The 15,261-nt window shown below is 40.0% G+C and overlaps 1 protein-coding gene and 1 pseudogene across 3 annotated transcripts; one reads left to right on the top strand and one right to left on the bottom strand.

Annotated features, from left to right (window-relative positions):
* Nucleotides 1-2,482: 2,482 nt before the first annotated feature.
* LOC103723850 (RNI-like superfamily protein) lies at nucleotides 2,483-5,880 on the bottom strand. Of its 2 annotated transcripts, none has more exons than XM_008814918.4 (2): nucleotides 5,569-5,880; nucleotides 2,483-4,329 (listed from the first exon to the last, which is right to left on the bottom strand). In XM_008814918.4, the coding sequence occupies exon 2, from the start codon at nucleotides 4,299-4,301 to the stop codon at nucleotides 2,898-2,900; it is 1,404 nt and encodes a 467-aa protein (XP_008813140.2). In that variant the 5' UTR covers nucleotides 4,302-4,329; nucleotides 5,569-5,880; the 3' UTR covers nucleotides 2,483-2,897. The 2 variants fall into 2 exon arrangements, with proteins under 2 accessions (XP_008813140.2, XP_026656062.2); XM_026800261.3 differs by lacking the exon at nucleotides 5,569-5,880 and adding an exon at nucleotides 4,670-5,339.
* Nucleotides 5,881-8,456: 2,576 nt separating this feature from the next.
* LOC103723849 (putative glycerol-3-phosphate transporter 5) lies at nucleotides 8,457-14,980 on the top strand (annotated as a pseudogene). The gene is made up of 2 exons (XR_015970973.2): nucleotides 8,457-10,493; nucleotides 12,231-14,980. The product of XR_015970973.2 is annotated as a putative glycerol-3-phosphate transporter 5 (transcript).
* The last annotated feature ends 281 nt before the right edge of the window (nucleotides 14,981-15,261 follow it).

Raw genomic sequence — 15,261 nt, 5'->3', positions numbered from 1 at the left:
TTTTTACAAATGGAAAATGAGAAACAGTTATCACCGTTCTGTTCAAACGAACGAGAGCTAACATGGCTCCCTCAAATTGGATACTGTAAAAGATCATTTCAGAAGAAGATCTAAAACTTTGCCTGGCCCATCCAAGCATCTTCACAAGCACAATGTTTGTAGTAAAAACAATGCCACCAGCCAACCAATTGTTCAGACAAAAACAAAAAGGGAAAAGGCAAAAAGAAAAAATTCGGGCCAAGTGGCATGGAGATATTGATGTCACTAGTTTCCAATCCAGCACCTATGGCCCAAGGAAAATTTTGTGACTAACCAGTTGCTCATAGAATTTTTGTAATTCAAAATTATAAAAAGTGGGAAGTAGAAAGTGATGTTTCCATGAAGGGTGTTAAGTCATTGAATTGGTAAAGTCTCTTGTAGATGGCAATGGATCATGTATAGATCGACTTGGTTTGAGATGAAGGTATTAGAAAAAGACCCATTAACCCGAACCTAATCCGTTTATTAAACAGGTAATCTAAGTTGATCTACATAACTTGTTTAACGAAGAGCTTAGATCAAATCAACTAAGTTAAATTAGGTTAAATAGGTCCTAAACATCATCGATATATTAAATAGATCTTAAATGGATCAAGTTGCAAGAACATTGATGGGATCTAATTGAAACAAGCTAACTAGGTCAAGATGATAAATCCAATCCCGATCATTTAATAACTGGGTTAAGTTGGATCATTTCTATAATAGTTGATGGTTCAATGAGTTTACCTTTGCACTAGCAAAATTCAAGGACATATGCTAGTCTTAAATTTTCTAATACTAATTTGAATTCTCAGCATTCCAAAAGGATCATCATATAGACCGCTCTAGCAATTATAGAAAAGACTGGACATAATTTACAAATGAGATTTGCTATAACAGGAAGCAAAACACACGTCAAAGTTTTGGAGACTCTATAGCATGGTGCCCTCTTATTAGGGTGTGGCATACCGAGCGATCGAGAACAAATTTCATTATTTAGATCTTGAAAAAGATCGATAAAAATATTTTTTTCTAAGAATGACCTGATATATTTTTCAATTCGAAAAGAATTAGATGAAATTGCTAAAGACAAAATTGATATAAAAATTGAGATCTATCTCCTTGGAATTTTAGTTTTTTCATGATGTTTTCACTAGTTATATTTATTTCGGGAGTGTTGTTTTAACTAGAAGAGGAATTAAACATAAATTGTGCAAAAGTAAATCTCACTAATATAAACAGAGACTACTTAACTCAGTTTTATAATTAATTAAGAAAAGTAAAGGAACCTAGACCCTACTTTCATCATTTTATTCTAATTTTTTTTTAAGAATATTCAAATTAAGTGGGTTGAAGAAATTTCTTCCTTCTTCTTGATTGAATTACGATTTGTCTATCTCTTTTTCACCATTAAGGCGAGTTATTAGCAGAATATAGGTGGAGCAAAAATTTTCCTGGACAACTTGTTGAGGGTAGGTACCAGCCAAGGGCTTACCTCAAGCAGATGGCACCTCTTTTTTTGTAGGAATTCATGCGTCTAAATCTTATCAAGGTCGCCCACTCAATTGCCTTAAAAAAGAAAAATAAGAACAATTATAATAGATATTGCAGTGGTTATCAAAATGATAAGCGACGGGTTTGCCTCTGACACTTCCAATAAATTTCATAATGTCAGGATATAGGCAATAGGAAATCCAGTAAAGAGTCGTTGGAAGCTTATTGGTAGTATGATCTTACAAGAGTAATGAGGGTACCTCCCCTGGAACATAAAACTAGTATTTAGTAACTTTTAGTGTTACAAAGAGGGATGACATTTTTCTTTTGTTATGTAAGAAATCAAGAACTTAGTATGTGCAGTGGATAAAGCTTCACGATGGCTAAAATCAAGTTAGATTATGTGCTGACCGGCAAGATAAAGATTATGCCTGGAAAAACTGTCAGCTGATAGTGATATTCACAATTAATTATGACTGAATTTTGATAATTGAAAATAAAGCCTGCATGACCAACAGTTCCAAAGATAACATCAGCTACGATCCAACTGCAGTAATAGAAAACCTGTGCATCAAAATAAGCATGTTTGGTTTTAGCTTTCAAAGGGAGAAAGACCTTTTTAGAGGGAAAAAGGAAAGAATTTTAGACCAAAATATTGTCCTCATGAATGCATGGACTCCGAAAGACGATTTTACTTTATGGATAACGACATGCAATTTACCAATTGGTTAGTCATTATTGTCATGAAATAAAAGTTAATTGTATGTATTCATTTCATAATTCTACATAATATAGATTTGCTCAACATTAGTCATTCAATTTAAAAGACATTGAGAAGAAATTCACATTCTACATTGTCCCTTTTATCTGCATTTGATAGTTTAAAATGTTGATGCTCCATGTAAAATAAAAGCTTAATAAATAAAGGGATGAAGCATATAAGCGTATACAGATAGCAAAGACCCAGTTATGCATAATTTTTTTTTGCTTCTTATTAGTGTAAGCTGAATTCAGGTTCAAGAGAAGCAAATGTTCCATTCAAAGTTCAAACTCATTGAATATGGGTGTAAACCCTACACAAATTGCTTCCTAGGACATTGTTTTTCATACAAGAGCTGATGGAAACACATCGAGTCCTTTTATCGTCATGATGAGCTGGCTGGTCTCTTTGATGCAGGAATCCTCTGAACTTAGAAGAAAATATTTTTTCTTAGATCTTGTAACCTAAAAGAACACCTTCAACCAGGAAATAAAGCTATTATGATAGAATCACAACACATGAATGCATGCTTAAATGGATGGAAGGCCTCCATCTCTGAAGCATCCACATCTTCAAGAAGCCTGCCGTTAGCTATAGACCTACAAAACAGGCATGAACCAAGAATTCAATACAACCATGATAAATCTTGCCGGTACGAAACGGACCTTGCAGCCCCTTGAACACCTTCTTCAGAAATCAGAGTGCAGTCTTCAACTGTCAGAGACTCCAATTTCTGCGAACCCACAAGTGGCTTTAATCCATTGTCTGTCACTCCTAAACATCTGCGGAGCTTAAGATTAGTCAAGCAAGGGAAGTGTATGACAAGCAGAATACCCTCATCACTGACTTCCTGGCATTTCACAAGCTCTAGTGTCTGCAAAAACTGCGCAGAACAAAGGGCTTCCATCCCACTGTTGTTAAAGAAGCAAGTGCTATTAAGCGTCAAAACACGAATTGGACAACTTTGAATCAACACTAGAATACCATCCTGACTGAAGCAAGAGAATGATGGGAATTCTACATCAGAGAAGGATAATTCAACCACTTCGAGCATGGGGCAGCCACGAGCTAATGCCTTCAGACTCTCATTAGTCAACCGTAATGGAGTGTTCACTAAGACAGGTGCCAAAAACTGTGAAGGGAGGCGTAACGAGATGCTTCTGAGGTTGCTGGACTGCTGAGATAATGCAATCATATCGCTGTCCTTTAGCCCAATGCACATGTCCAGGAGGAGCTTCTCCAATGCCTGGCATTTTCCTAACAAGCATGAAAGCCCTCTGCTCGGAGTCATAATACAATTTATCAAGCTAATCTCCTTCATCTCCTCACAGCAGATCTGATGCCTTTTCCATCTATCCCCCACAAAGTGATCATAAGCCTTTGGGTACCTATAATATGCGTCCACCTCAAATTCCAACCGCTTGAGTTTCCTCAGTCCAGGACCTAGCTTTATGAGATCATCCTCACCAATGGCCCTGCAATTCTTGATAGAGAGGTCCTCTAGGGTTCCAACTTTACCAAGGTATTCTAGCCACTCGACACTGCTAACTCTCATGCAGCGAATGAGATGGAGGGTGGAAAGATTCTTGCAACCAACAACAAGTGAGAGAATCCCATTAGAACTTATCGCCGGTGCAAAATTTAGCTTAAGAGATCTAAGCTTTCCGCAAGAAGCTAAATAACCAAGGCCAGTATCATTGATGAATGAACAGAAACTCATGGTTAGCTCTGCAAGACAAGGGCAGTGGGATGAGAGCACAAGAAGGCCTTGATTGTCTAATTGCTTTCCCAAGTTGGACATCCAACCAGAGTAGACTATCTCTACTTTCTTTAAGTTTGGGAAGCGGATGCACAGAGAAGTTAATGCTTCTGTAGCTGGATGTAATCCACATCCAACTCTTAAGAAATCTCTCTGTTCTCCCTCGATTGCATAAAGGCGTTTGCACACAAGAGATACAGAATTTCTGTCAGCAGAGTTACTTATTCTCTTGAGAATATCGAAAACTAGTACTTCAGGAAGATCCTCCATCAAGAAACCAATTGTGCACTCTTAGCACCTATAATTAATGCAAACAGTATAAGAAAGTGGTGCTAAAAAATAAGCTAAATATGATATCCCAATCAACTTTTTTACAGATTATGATGGATTGTTAACTTGGTGTCCTGCTAATCCTTCACAGGGAACCAAAGGCTAGTTATGGTTATGCCATCTTTTGAATCCATAAATTTACCCTTTCAGCTATATGGCGAATAAATTACCTCAACTTTTTCATCAAAAACAAAAAAATGAAGTGAGGTAAAGAAAGAGATAAACTTGACAAGAATATCGTATCCTATTCCAATCTTTATTAAGTCAAAGATTTAAGAGAGAAATACTATAAGGCACTGCTCACTTACTCTGTCAGTTATCTGTGCTGATATGGAGACGGTATGATGCATATTGATTCGACTTTTGCCAATCCAAGTAGTGCCCAATAGCATTACTCAACTTATAGGTGTATCAACTGATGCCACTAGAAGGGTGCTAAAAATAATCATAAATATCATTTGGGGGGAGAGGATTCAAAGCCAATGATGGTTGTATTTACTGTTTAATGAATCTAGGGAATTTGCCCTCAAAGATTTTTAATAGTAGAATTTGTGAATACAAGAAAGGCATGAATTTTTACAACAACATGGCTCTTCATTCCAGTTCCTTTTGTCAACTTTTTGTAGAATCAGGGGCCCATAAACCTCCCCTCCTCCTCCCCCCCATCCCCTTCCCTTCCTAACCCAATAAAGGTGGGAATTGATTCCAGGTATCCTGCTAGATTTTACCAGCAGAATAAGCTGCTTCCTTCTAATCTGCTACCAACCAATGATTTAAATGAGGGTGTATCAAAATTTCGACATATATCAACAAAAAAATATATGTAAATGGGTATTTTCTTTCTCCAATTATTGGATCTATTCTCATCACTTCGAAAATTATGAGAAGAACATAAAAGTTAGAAAATCCTGAAAAGAGCACTGATTATTTGGCAGCCCAAGCAAAACAAAAAGTGAAAAAAAAAAAAAACTCAGCCGCAAAAAGAGCAGCACAATTATTCTTTGCCTTATCTCATAAGAATTCATACATAGCCAGCAAATTTTGACAAAAAAAAAAATCCCAAATTTCAGACATATATCCTCTAATTCAATCTCTATAGATGGCAAAAAAGCTTAGATTTATATGAAAAAAAAACAAGAAGAATAGTATGATAACAACCCCTAAAAGAAGAAAAAAACATGAAATGAAACAAAACCAAAGGCATCACCTTTGAGTATCTGAGAAGCACCAGATGGCATCAACTAATCAAATCCCTCTTTTCATCTCACAAATCCTCACTTCCTACCAAATAATCCATGTCCAGATGCGATTTTTTTTTTTTTTTTTTTTTTGGGGGGGGGGGGGGGGGGGGCGTAAATATCCAGATGAGATTTTTCAAATCACTCCCACAAGGATTTCAGATGTGAATCTATGAACAAATATCCTAAATCTTCTACATGGAAAGATAACTTTCAGATAAAAAGACAAGGTTGGAACGGAGACACCATTCCATGTCGTAAGATATTTTTTGTCGGGAAGCAAGTTTTAGATCTTATTAATTTATAAGGGATATCGGAGGTGCGTATTTACTGCAAGGTCATTTTGGTAGATTTGAAGAAAATCATGTCCTGTTTCGTCTTTCCACCTGATATTTGGTTCTATATACACCCCCCTATTGCTCAGGACACCCCCCAAAAATTAAAAAAAAATTAAATACTCTCTACACCCCCCATTTGCTAAGGACACCCCTAAAAAATTAAAAATTCCTAAATTACCCCCCACCCTTCCCACCCCCTCACCTAAATTGCTCTCTACACCCCCCAAACCCCCCCCCCACCCCGTTCTTCCCCTCCAAAACACCCGCCGGCTTCTTCCTTCCGCCCAAAAAACCTCGCCTTAAGCACCTCCCCGGCCATCTCCCGAGCAACGAGCACCTCGCCGGCGGAGGAGGAGGACGGGAAGGCGGGGGGAGGCGGAGGGGGAGGTGGGGGATGGGGAGGAGGAGGAAGGAGGACGGGGAGGTAGGGGAAGAGGAGTGAGAGGAGGTGGCGGAGGAGGAGGGGGGAGGTGGAGGGGAGGAGGGGGGGAGGTGGGGGATGGGGAGGAGGAGGAAGGAGGACGGGGAGGTGGGGGATGGGGAGGAGGAGGAAGCGGGCGCAGGGGGGAGGGGGGAGGAAGACGAGGCGGAGGGGTGATGGGGGAGGCGGAGGAGGAGGAGGAGGAGGCGGAGAAGGAGGACGGGGAGGTGGGGGATGGGGAGGAGGAGGAGGAGGGGGAGGGGTGATGGGGGAGGCGGGGAATCAGGAGGGGTAGGAGGGGGGAGGCGGAGGAGGAGGACGGGGAGGTGGGGGATGGGGAGGAGGAGGAAGCGGGCGCAGGGGGGAGGGGGGAGGAAGAGGAGGAGGAGGGGTGATGGGGGAGGCGGCGGAGGAGGAGGAGGAGGCGGCAGTGAGGAGGAGGGGGAGGGGAGGAGGCGGCAGTGAGGAGGAAGGGGGGTGTACTGAGAAAATTTCAAGGGCAATATGGTAATTACACTAAAGGTTAGTTTGGGTATTTTTTTTTTGGTTTTTGGGGGGTGTCCTTAGCAATAGGGGGGGTGTATATAGAACCACCCTCCGTTCGCGTGCTCCTCCGCTTAAAAAACTGTAGCGATCCGACGCATTGAGAAGTTTGGGTCTACTCTCGTACAGACATCTCTAAACGACCTTTGGACTCATAGTACTAATGATGCATGTATATTTGGTCATTACTTAATATACAGTAAGTATCAAAATTTTTATTTTAATACATTGCTGCTAGATTCTGGATTTAGGTCGGACTCGACCTGCATTGTGCTGCAGTCAGTGAAAACCGAAGTACGTTGAGGTTGGTTGAAAGTAAGACGGAAGGCGGGATCAACCTGCAAAGAAGTTCACTTGTTGGAAAGTTTCGCGAGGCACCACCTGATGCTTAAGTTAAAGATTTAGAGCAACAGTGGAAGAAAGAGAATGAGTAGAGGAATAGTAGATTACTCACTTGAGGATCCTATATAGGATAAAATTAGTGTCCATAACTTAGTTTATTGGGCAATGCTACAACTGCATGATAACGATCGATCGTGCATTAGTTGCATAGTAACGGCTCGCCATAATTAATATTTAGCGATAACTATGTCGATTGTGCGTCAACGCAATGTTCGCTAATGCCATTATTGTCATTCATGCAATGATCTTTGGTATTATTCTTATGCCGAACCGACCAGAATGAAACATCGGTCCATATTGGATTTACTTACCTCGGTTAAGACCGAGGTTAAAGAGATCGGATCAACTCGAGGTTGGACTAACCAATATTCTCCCAAATCATATTATAATATTTAAATTATTATATTATATTCTAAAAATTGTCAGTAAAAAATATATCCTTTGTAGCATATGGATTGGTATTAGTGATGCCGGTATTAATGATATAACATTTTTGCATAGAGATTTTTGTGCAGTTCTTCGTTTAGATAGAGGCATTAATGATGAAAATTTCTACTATGTTATTATCAAATTCATCAGTTAACGTGCAACAAAAATTTAGCAATTAAAGTGTTTTATTCTTTTATTGTTATAATACATTTCAAAATAGTTAAAAAAAAAATGACATCCTGCATCATACAAGCCAATATTTGTAATATTGATATTAATGATAAGAGTTTCTCCATGAAGATAGTTTTTTTAGAGTTATCTGCTTGCTATATGAATGCCAATATTAATGATAGCAGCTCTTGCTCAATCATCATCATTGCTTAGTATATACTAAGAAATTGGCTCTTGAAGTTTCATATTTATTATAATTTATTATGTTGATATATTGGATTGCAAGAATAGTCGAGAGAAGAAGAAAAAACTGTACCTTAGCATTGCACTAGTTAAATGCCATATGTCCATGTCATGTCCTCAGGGAAAAAATTATAGCTTACTCAAATTATTATGAGGAAAACGGAAATATAGAGCCATGATTAGGAGACACCAATCTCTACATGCGAACACAAAACTAGAACCCAAGAATTGTAGGTGCGACCGACGGATATGAAACAAACTCGCAAGCTCAGTCAACTCTAACATTCTCTTATGCTGTCTATTTATACTCCAAGCTTCTCTCTGCCAAGACAAGAGGATAAGAGGAAGAAGTTAGAAGATGCAACCTCCCCCGCCTCACAAGCCACAAGGCCATGAGCCACATGGTCCTCGGGGTCCTCATGGAGGGCCAGTAGGTCCACAAGCTCCTCCTCCTCCTCCCTCTTCTGAACTTGGGGGGCGTCCTGCTCCCCATGCACCTCCGCCCGGCGGTCCATCTGCACCACAGGGTCCACCCCACCGTCGATGAAGTGGATGTGTAGTGTTGTATACCTAATAATAAATTTATTAACTAAAAATGGTGTGGCACTATGGTTTCTAGAGATGCATGTACGTACTATGATAAGTTGGTGAATAAATATGATGGTTTACCTTTTTCTATTAAACTTCCTTGGTTCTTTTGCTGTATCTATTTCTGCTTTTTTATTACTCTCACATGCCCAAGTCCGCTATAAGATTTGCAAATCATTGCATGATACATAGTGTGGTTTTTTTCGGATGATCGGCCACGTACCATTTTTTTTTTGAAATAAGGAAAAAAAATCTCCAACACAATCTGTTCTGCATGCTTTCTTGAGAATTAAGTAATCAAATTTTTTTATTTTTTTCTTTGTTTTAAATTATGTTATGTGTTATATATGAAATTTAAAAAATATAATTGGATAATTTACGAAATCTATTTTATATGCATATATTTTGGATCCGGTTATAATATAACTTTATCAATAAAAAATTATTTGTTGGTAAGAGAAAATAAGTGAAAGAAAAGCTTAAATCAGTCCTTTGAATCTTTACTCAATTCCTTCGGATGGCGCATTATTAAATCAGTCCTTGGATTTTCTATTCGTTTCGGGAAAAGCCGAACCAAACCGGCAACTGGTAACCGTTATTTCATTGGTAACGGTTAATAACAGTTTGGGGGCGAGACATGCTATCCCGCTACTACCGAACCCAAAAATGACCGTTGCTTCGGATCCACGATTTGATTCCATGGGTCGATTAAATTAACCAATCAGTTGATTCCTTCCTCTTCTTCCTTCCCTCCATGCCCGAAGGAAAGCCACCGCAGGATACAGGGTTTCTCCGATGGAAACGCTAACGATAGGCCCGCCGCCACCGCGGCGGCGGAGCCTTTCTTACCACCAGATCTCCGTCCTCCTCCTCACCTTCTCAGCCTACGCTGCCTTCCACGCCTCCCGCAAGCCCCCCTCCATCGTAAAATCCGTCCTCGGCCCCGAGGTGGCCGCCTCCAACGCCTCTTCTGCCGCTTCCGCCGATGCCGGCTGGCCGCCCTTTGACGGCCCGCGCGGCCCCCACCGCCTGGGCGAGCTCGATCTGGCCTTCCTCGCCTCCTACTCCGCGGGCATGTACCTCGCCGGCCATGTCGGCGACCGGATCGACCTCCGCCGCTTCCTCGCCTTCGGCATGCTCGGCAGCGGCATCTCCACCGCCGCCTTCGGGGTCGGCTACTGGTGGGGCGTCCACCGCCTCGGCTTCTTCCTCGCCGTCCAGATCGTCAGCGGGCTCTTCCAGTCGATCGGGTGGCCCTGCGTCGTTGCCGTGGTCGGGAACTGGTTTGGGAAGTCGAAGCGGGGGCTTATCATGGGGGCTTGGAACTCCCACACCTCGGTGGGGAACATCCTCGGCTCCGTGGTGGCTTCCTCGGTCCTTGAGTTCGGGTGGGGGTGGTCGTTTGTGCTGCCGGGGATTCTAATCATCATTGTCGGGGCATTTGTTCTTGCATTCTTGGTTGTGAATCCGAAAGATCTGGGTTTCGAATCTCCAGCCATGCAGATTGAGATGAATGATGCTGGCAATGGATTGGAGGCGGGTGCCGACGGGGCAAATGGGGAAGAGGTTGGTCTTCTTGGATCAGGGAGAAAATCTGATCTGGACTTGAAAGCAGCTGATTTGGACTCGAAGGCAGCGATTGGTTTCTTGGAGGCATGGAGGCTGCCCAGCGTAGCGCCCTATGCGTTCTGCCTTTTTTTCTCCAAGCTTGTGGCATATACTTTCCTCTATTGGTTGCCATTTTACATTCGACACACTGGTATGTCAAAATTCTGTCTCTTTCTGTTCTTTTTTTTTTGATATTAATATGAGCTGTTCAAGCAATTAACTGCATCGTTCATGATGCTTAATAGTTATGGTTTAGACCATAGTTGACTCTTACCTGTTTCCCTTTATGTGAAAATCTTTGTTGCCAAGTAAATAGACTAATCCCATGAGGGAGGCATGCTTTCTTTCTGGATGGATGCACCTGAGATGGCAATAAGGAATTCCTAAAGATGACTGGAGGAGTGAAGTCTCGCAAAATACTAGACATTTTACTCTTAACAATAAGGAAAATAGGGTTTCTGATCAGTAAAACCTAATGGGGTGTTTGGTTGTAAGGAAGTCCATGGAAAAGGGAAAAGAAAGTGAATATATCATGGAAGAGGAAAAGTCATGCAGAAATCTAGATATAAACATTCCAAATTTGTCAATTTTCTGCCGAAACAAACAAATGAAAAACAAAATTTTCAAAGAAACATAAGCTTTCCAGGTACTTTTCATGCAACCAAACATACCCTAAGTTAAAACAAGATCATCTTTTACCAATACCAATCATGTCTAAAATACATTTGAGTCAATGCAAATCGGCAACGTCATTAGCCCTTTCTGGATCAATTATATGTACATACATACATATATATAATAAATTTTTTTCTTTTTATGCTGGAAACAAAATACACTTATTACCTATGCTTTACCTTAACTTTATATTTATTGCCACCAAATCCAAGTTGAAGGCGGTAAGATCAAACGAGCACCGAGTTGGTGAGATCGGACGTGCTTCGAGTTGAAGAGATGAACTGGAGAACGATTGCGGTGGTTGAGCTCGGACAGAGAGGCTGACTCTAGCAATCCAACCTGAAAATAAAAAAAGAAAGTCTGCTTGTTGGAGTTTGTCTGGCGGGAGATCCTCCAATGATTAAGTCTAGCAGAAATTTTGGGGGAAACAGTGAAGGTTCAATAGAGTTGCAGAATGGGAGAGAGCTTAGTCAAGCATATCTTGAGGTCCTTTGGACACTATTTATATGGAGCGAGGGTTAATGCCCATTATCAAGTAAGGTGGAAGTGGGCCTTAATTGTTCGACAACAGTTCGCATGTTGTGCACATCACGAATCTCAATCGCACGAATCGTGCGGTAACCGCTCAATCATGCAGGATAAGCTGTAACTGCCCTGCAATGTGCCTCATAAATGGCGGTGCCTTCAACAGGCATTAATTTTCTCTAATGTATTTTGAATTGGAGACACATGGCTCGCTGCTACTGGCTGCACAGGTCGGCAACTTGGCCAATGTCAAGATCAGCAGCCCGGTCGACTGATGCAGTTGGTGGCTCGATTGATGCTGAGGTCATCATATACCATATCAATATTATTGCTGCAAATTAGGTTATCGCTCAATAGTTGCACCCTTCCTCCAAATGGAGAAGGTTTGCCAATTCGATCACAATCTTTCATCAAATGCTATTACAATTGGTTTGGCTACTTTAAAACTTTTGAATGAAAGGATTCTCGACTTTGATCTCTACTGCTTCTGTCCATTCACATATATTGTCTGTATGTATTCACCATACCCAAGTGTACTGGAATCTCATCAGGTCTTATGCTTTGATGATTTTGAAACTGCTTACATAGAACAAATATATTACTTTAGCATGGCTCCTAATATCATGATAGAAATTATTTTAGAATATTATAATGATTATGTACATTGAACTGTTTGTTGTTGTTGTAACTGTTTCTGGCAAGCACTTGTCGCACAAAACTGCGGGAATCCTTTCAACAATATTTGACATTGGAGGGGTATTTGGTGGCATTTCAGCAGGATTCATTTCAGACAGGCTTGGTGCTCGTGCTGTGACTTCGGTTCTATTCCTTCTGTTCTCAATCCCCCATCACTTATTGTTTATCGACTATATGGAAGCATATCGATGCACCTCAACATTGGGTTGATGTTTCTTTCTGGGTATTTTGTGAATGGCCCATATTCACGTATTACCACAGCTGTTGCAGCTGATCTGGGTACTCAGGACATGGTTAAGGGGAATGCATGAGCATTGGCTACTGTGACAGCCATTATTGATGGTACAGGTTCTGTTGGAGCAGCTCTGGGACCTTTGCTTACAGGGTATATTTCAACTAGGGGATGGAACAGTGTTTTCTTGATGCTAATTTTTTCAACTTCTTTAGCAATTTTGTTTTTGATCATATTGCAAAAGATGAGTTTACTAGAAAGATGAGCCAAGGAAGATAGATTAGGACAACAAACAGATTTGGTACCGTGAATACAGATATATTGATGTATTGGTATGCACTTTTTTTCCCTCGTCTTGTTAATTTTTATTCATTGTATGTAACATATATGAAGTATAGCTGGTTAATTTTTATGTTCCAAGATACATTTTCTAACATAGAGTCATGTTATTGGAGCTGAATGCAGCATTGGGTTTGAGGAACTGATGATTATGCTACCTAGCATTTCCTTCATGGGTATGCTGGCATATCGGATTGTAGGACCATTCAACTCCAATCTCATTTCAGGATGTTTGGTCTGCATGTTCAATGATGTGGGCAATCATTTCAATCGCATTTAAGGCCATTTAGTCTTGCTTGGTTGGTCAGACCCTAACAGCATTTCTAGAGAGGATGCAGGATGGAGGTACATATTTAGTTTGGTTGAAACATCTCTGCATTAATGACCATGGGTTCCTTACATCTCTAGTTGATATTCTTTTTTCAACAGACATTTTGTTGACATATTATCATCAAATATTTGTTCCATTTCTGGTTGCATCTTGACATGTACTCACTCATCAATTTAAGGACTTCTGTTGCACTTGAAAATTGGGATTATCGCTTATCAGTAATTTCGGCACTTAGCTCTTGTATAAAGTTTTGCTATTTCATAGTTAGCTTTGTAGCAGGGAAGAGCTGCTGCTTACACCAGGCCTGTTGATGGCCTCTGGTTACAGGCTACCTATTCATAATTCTGCAGGGGAACTCAGCAAACATTCATATGTTATCTGTTCAGGCTATCTATTCATATTATAAATATCATCTTCCATTTACGTTACTTGAACAGTTAAATTAGAAGCTCCCAACCCACACTGTCAAGCCAAAAAAAAAAAAACCCCTCAGTTCATGTTGAAGGTAAATGTTTTGTTTGTCAGATTCAGTATCAGGTTACCATGTTAAAAATGAGTTTTAATGCGTACAGCTTCCACATACAATCTGTCTTTGTAAATTCTCAGCTAGGTGGCTTATTTCTTGCTTAAATTTGGCGATCTTTTGGCTGGAGAAGAGTTGAGTTGCAAGACTGTGTTTAGATACCTAATACCATTCCTGAATTTTTTTCCCGGTTCTTGCTTTATTTTCAAATAATGTAACATCAGCTTTGTAAAATCAAAATAATTACAAAGTTTGGCGCATTCCTGTGGGGTATCCTTGACTCTTATTGGTGTTATTGGAGTTGAATGCAGCATTGTATTTGAGGGACTGATGATTATGCTACCTGGCATTTCTTTCATGGGTGTGCTTGCATATCAGATCACCGGACCATTCAACTCCGGTCTCACATTAGAATGTTTGGACTGCATGTTCAACAATGTGAGCAATCATCTGATTAGCATTTCCGGCCACTTAGTCTTGCACAGTTGCTCGGACCGTAACAGCAATCAGGATGGAGGTTTATATTTAGTTCAGTTGAAACATTTGTGCATATATGACCATGGGTTCCTTACATATCATGTTTATATACTTTTCCCAATGGACATTTTGTTGACATATTATCATCAATATTTGCTCCATTTGTGATTGTCAGCTTGGCATGTACTCATCAATTTAAGGACTTCCGCTGCACTTGAAAGTTGGGATTATCATTTATTAGTAATTTCTGCACTCAAGTCTTGTATAAAGTTTTGCTGTTTCAATAATTGGCTTTGTAGTGGGGAAGAGCTGCTGCTGCTTACACCAGGCCTGTCGATGACAGGCTATCTATTCATAATTCTGCAGTGGAACTCAGTTAACATTCATATGGATCATGTTACAAATATCATTTTGCATTTACATTACTTGAACCAACAATGTCAAAGCTGGAAGGAGGAAAAAAAAAAAAGAAGAAATCCCCAGTTCATGTTGAAGGTAAATATTTTGGTTGTCAGATGCTGTATCAGGTTACCATGTTAAAAATGAGTTTTAATGTGTAAACCTTCCAAATACGATCTTTCTTTGTAAATTCTCAAGTAGGTGGCTTATTTCTTGCTTAAATTAGAGGATCTTTTGGCTGGAGAAGATTGGAGTTGCAAGACTATGGTTAGATACCTAATATGATTCCTGGAAATTTTTTGTTTCATTTTCAAATATTGGAGCATCATCTTTGTAAAATCAAAATAGTTACAAAGATTAGTGCATCATCTTGTTAGTTGCAAGACTCTCAGTTGTTGTACTTATGATTATGTTTATAAAGCTGTCTTCAGTTTTTCATTTCTTTCATGTGCCTTTACACTTACCCCCTATAACTGCAAATTTCTAAATTTACCTGGCTCGATGTGATGAATGAGTTGATGTTCTGCCTTTTGGTGATATTTATTGTAGGTTCAATTTGAGTAAAACCGCCTTTCATGCTACATGTATCAAGTAAATACTTGTGTATCTACTTGTATGGGAATTAAGAAACAAAATGTTTTGGGGGGTCTTAAAAAGTTTTATTCGATTTGGCATTAACTCAGTCTAGCATTTTACCATCTGGACTCAATTCTACTGGATTG

This window comes from Phoenix dactylifera, chromosome 11 (assembly GCF_051530095.1).
Source record: "Phoenix dactylifera cultivar Ajwa chromosome 11, Ajwa_hap1_PhDact_Kaust_v1.1, whole genome shotgun sequence".
NCBI classification, from domain to species: domain Eukaryota; kingdom Viridiplantae; phylum Streptophyta; class Magnoliopsida; order Arecales; family Arecaceae; genus Phoenix; species Phoenix dactylifera.
Note: the sequence above shows the minus strand (reverse complement) of the source record. Positions and strands in the feature narration are given on the sequence as shown.

Coding starts and splice junctions, on each gene's coding strand:
- LOC103723850 (XM_008814918.4), bottom strand. CDS start 4,301: ATGGAGGATCTTCCTGAAGTACTAGTTTTCGATATTCTCAAGAGAATA.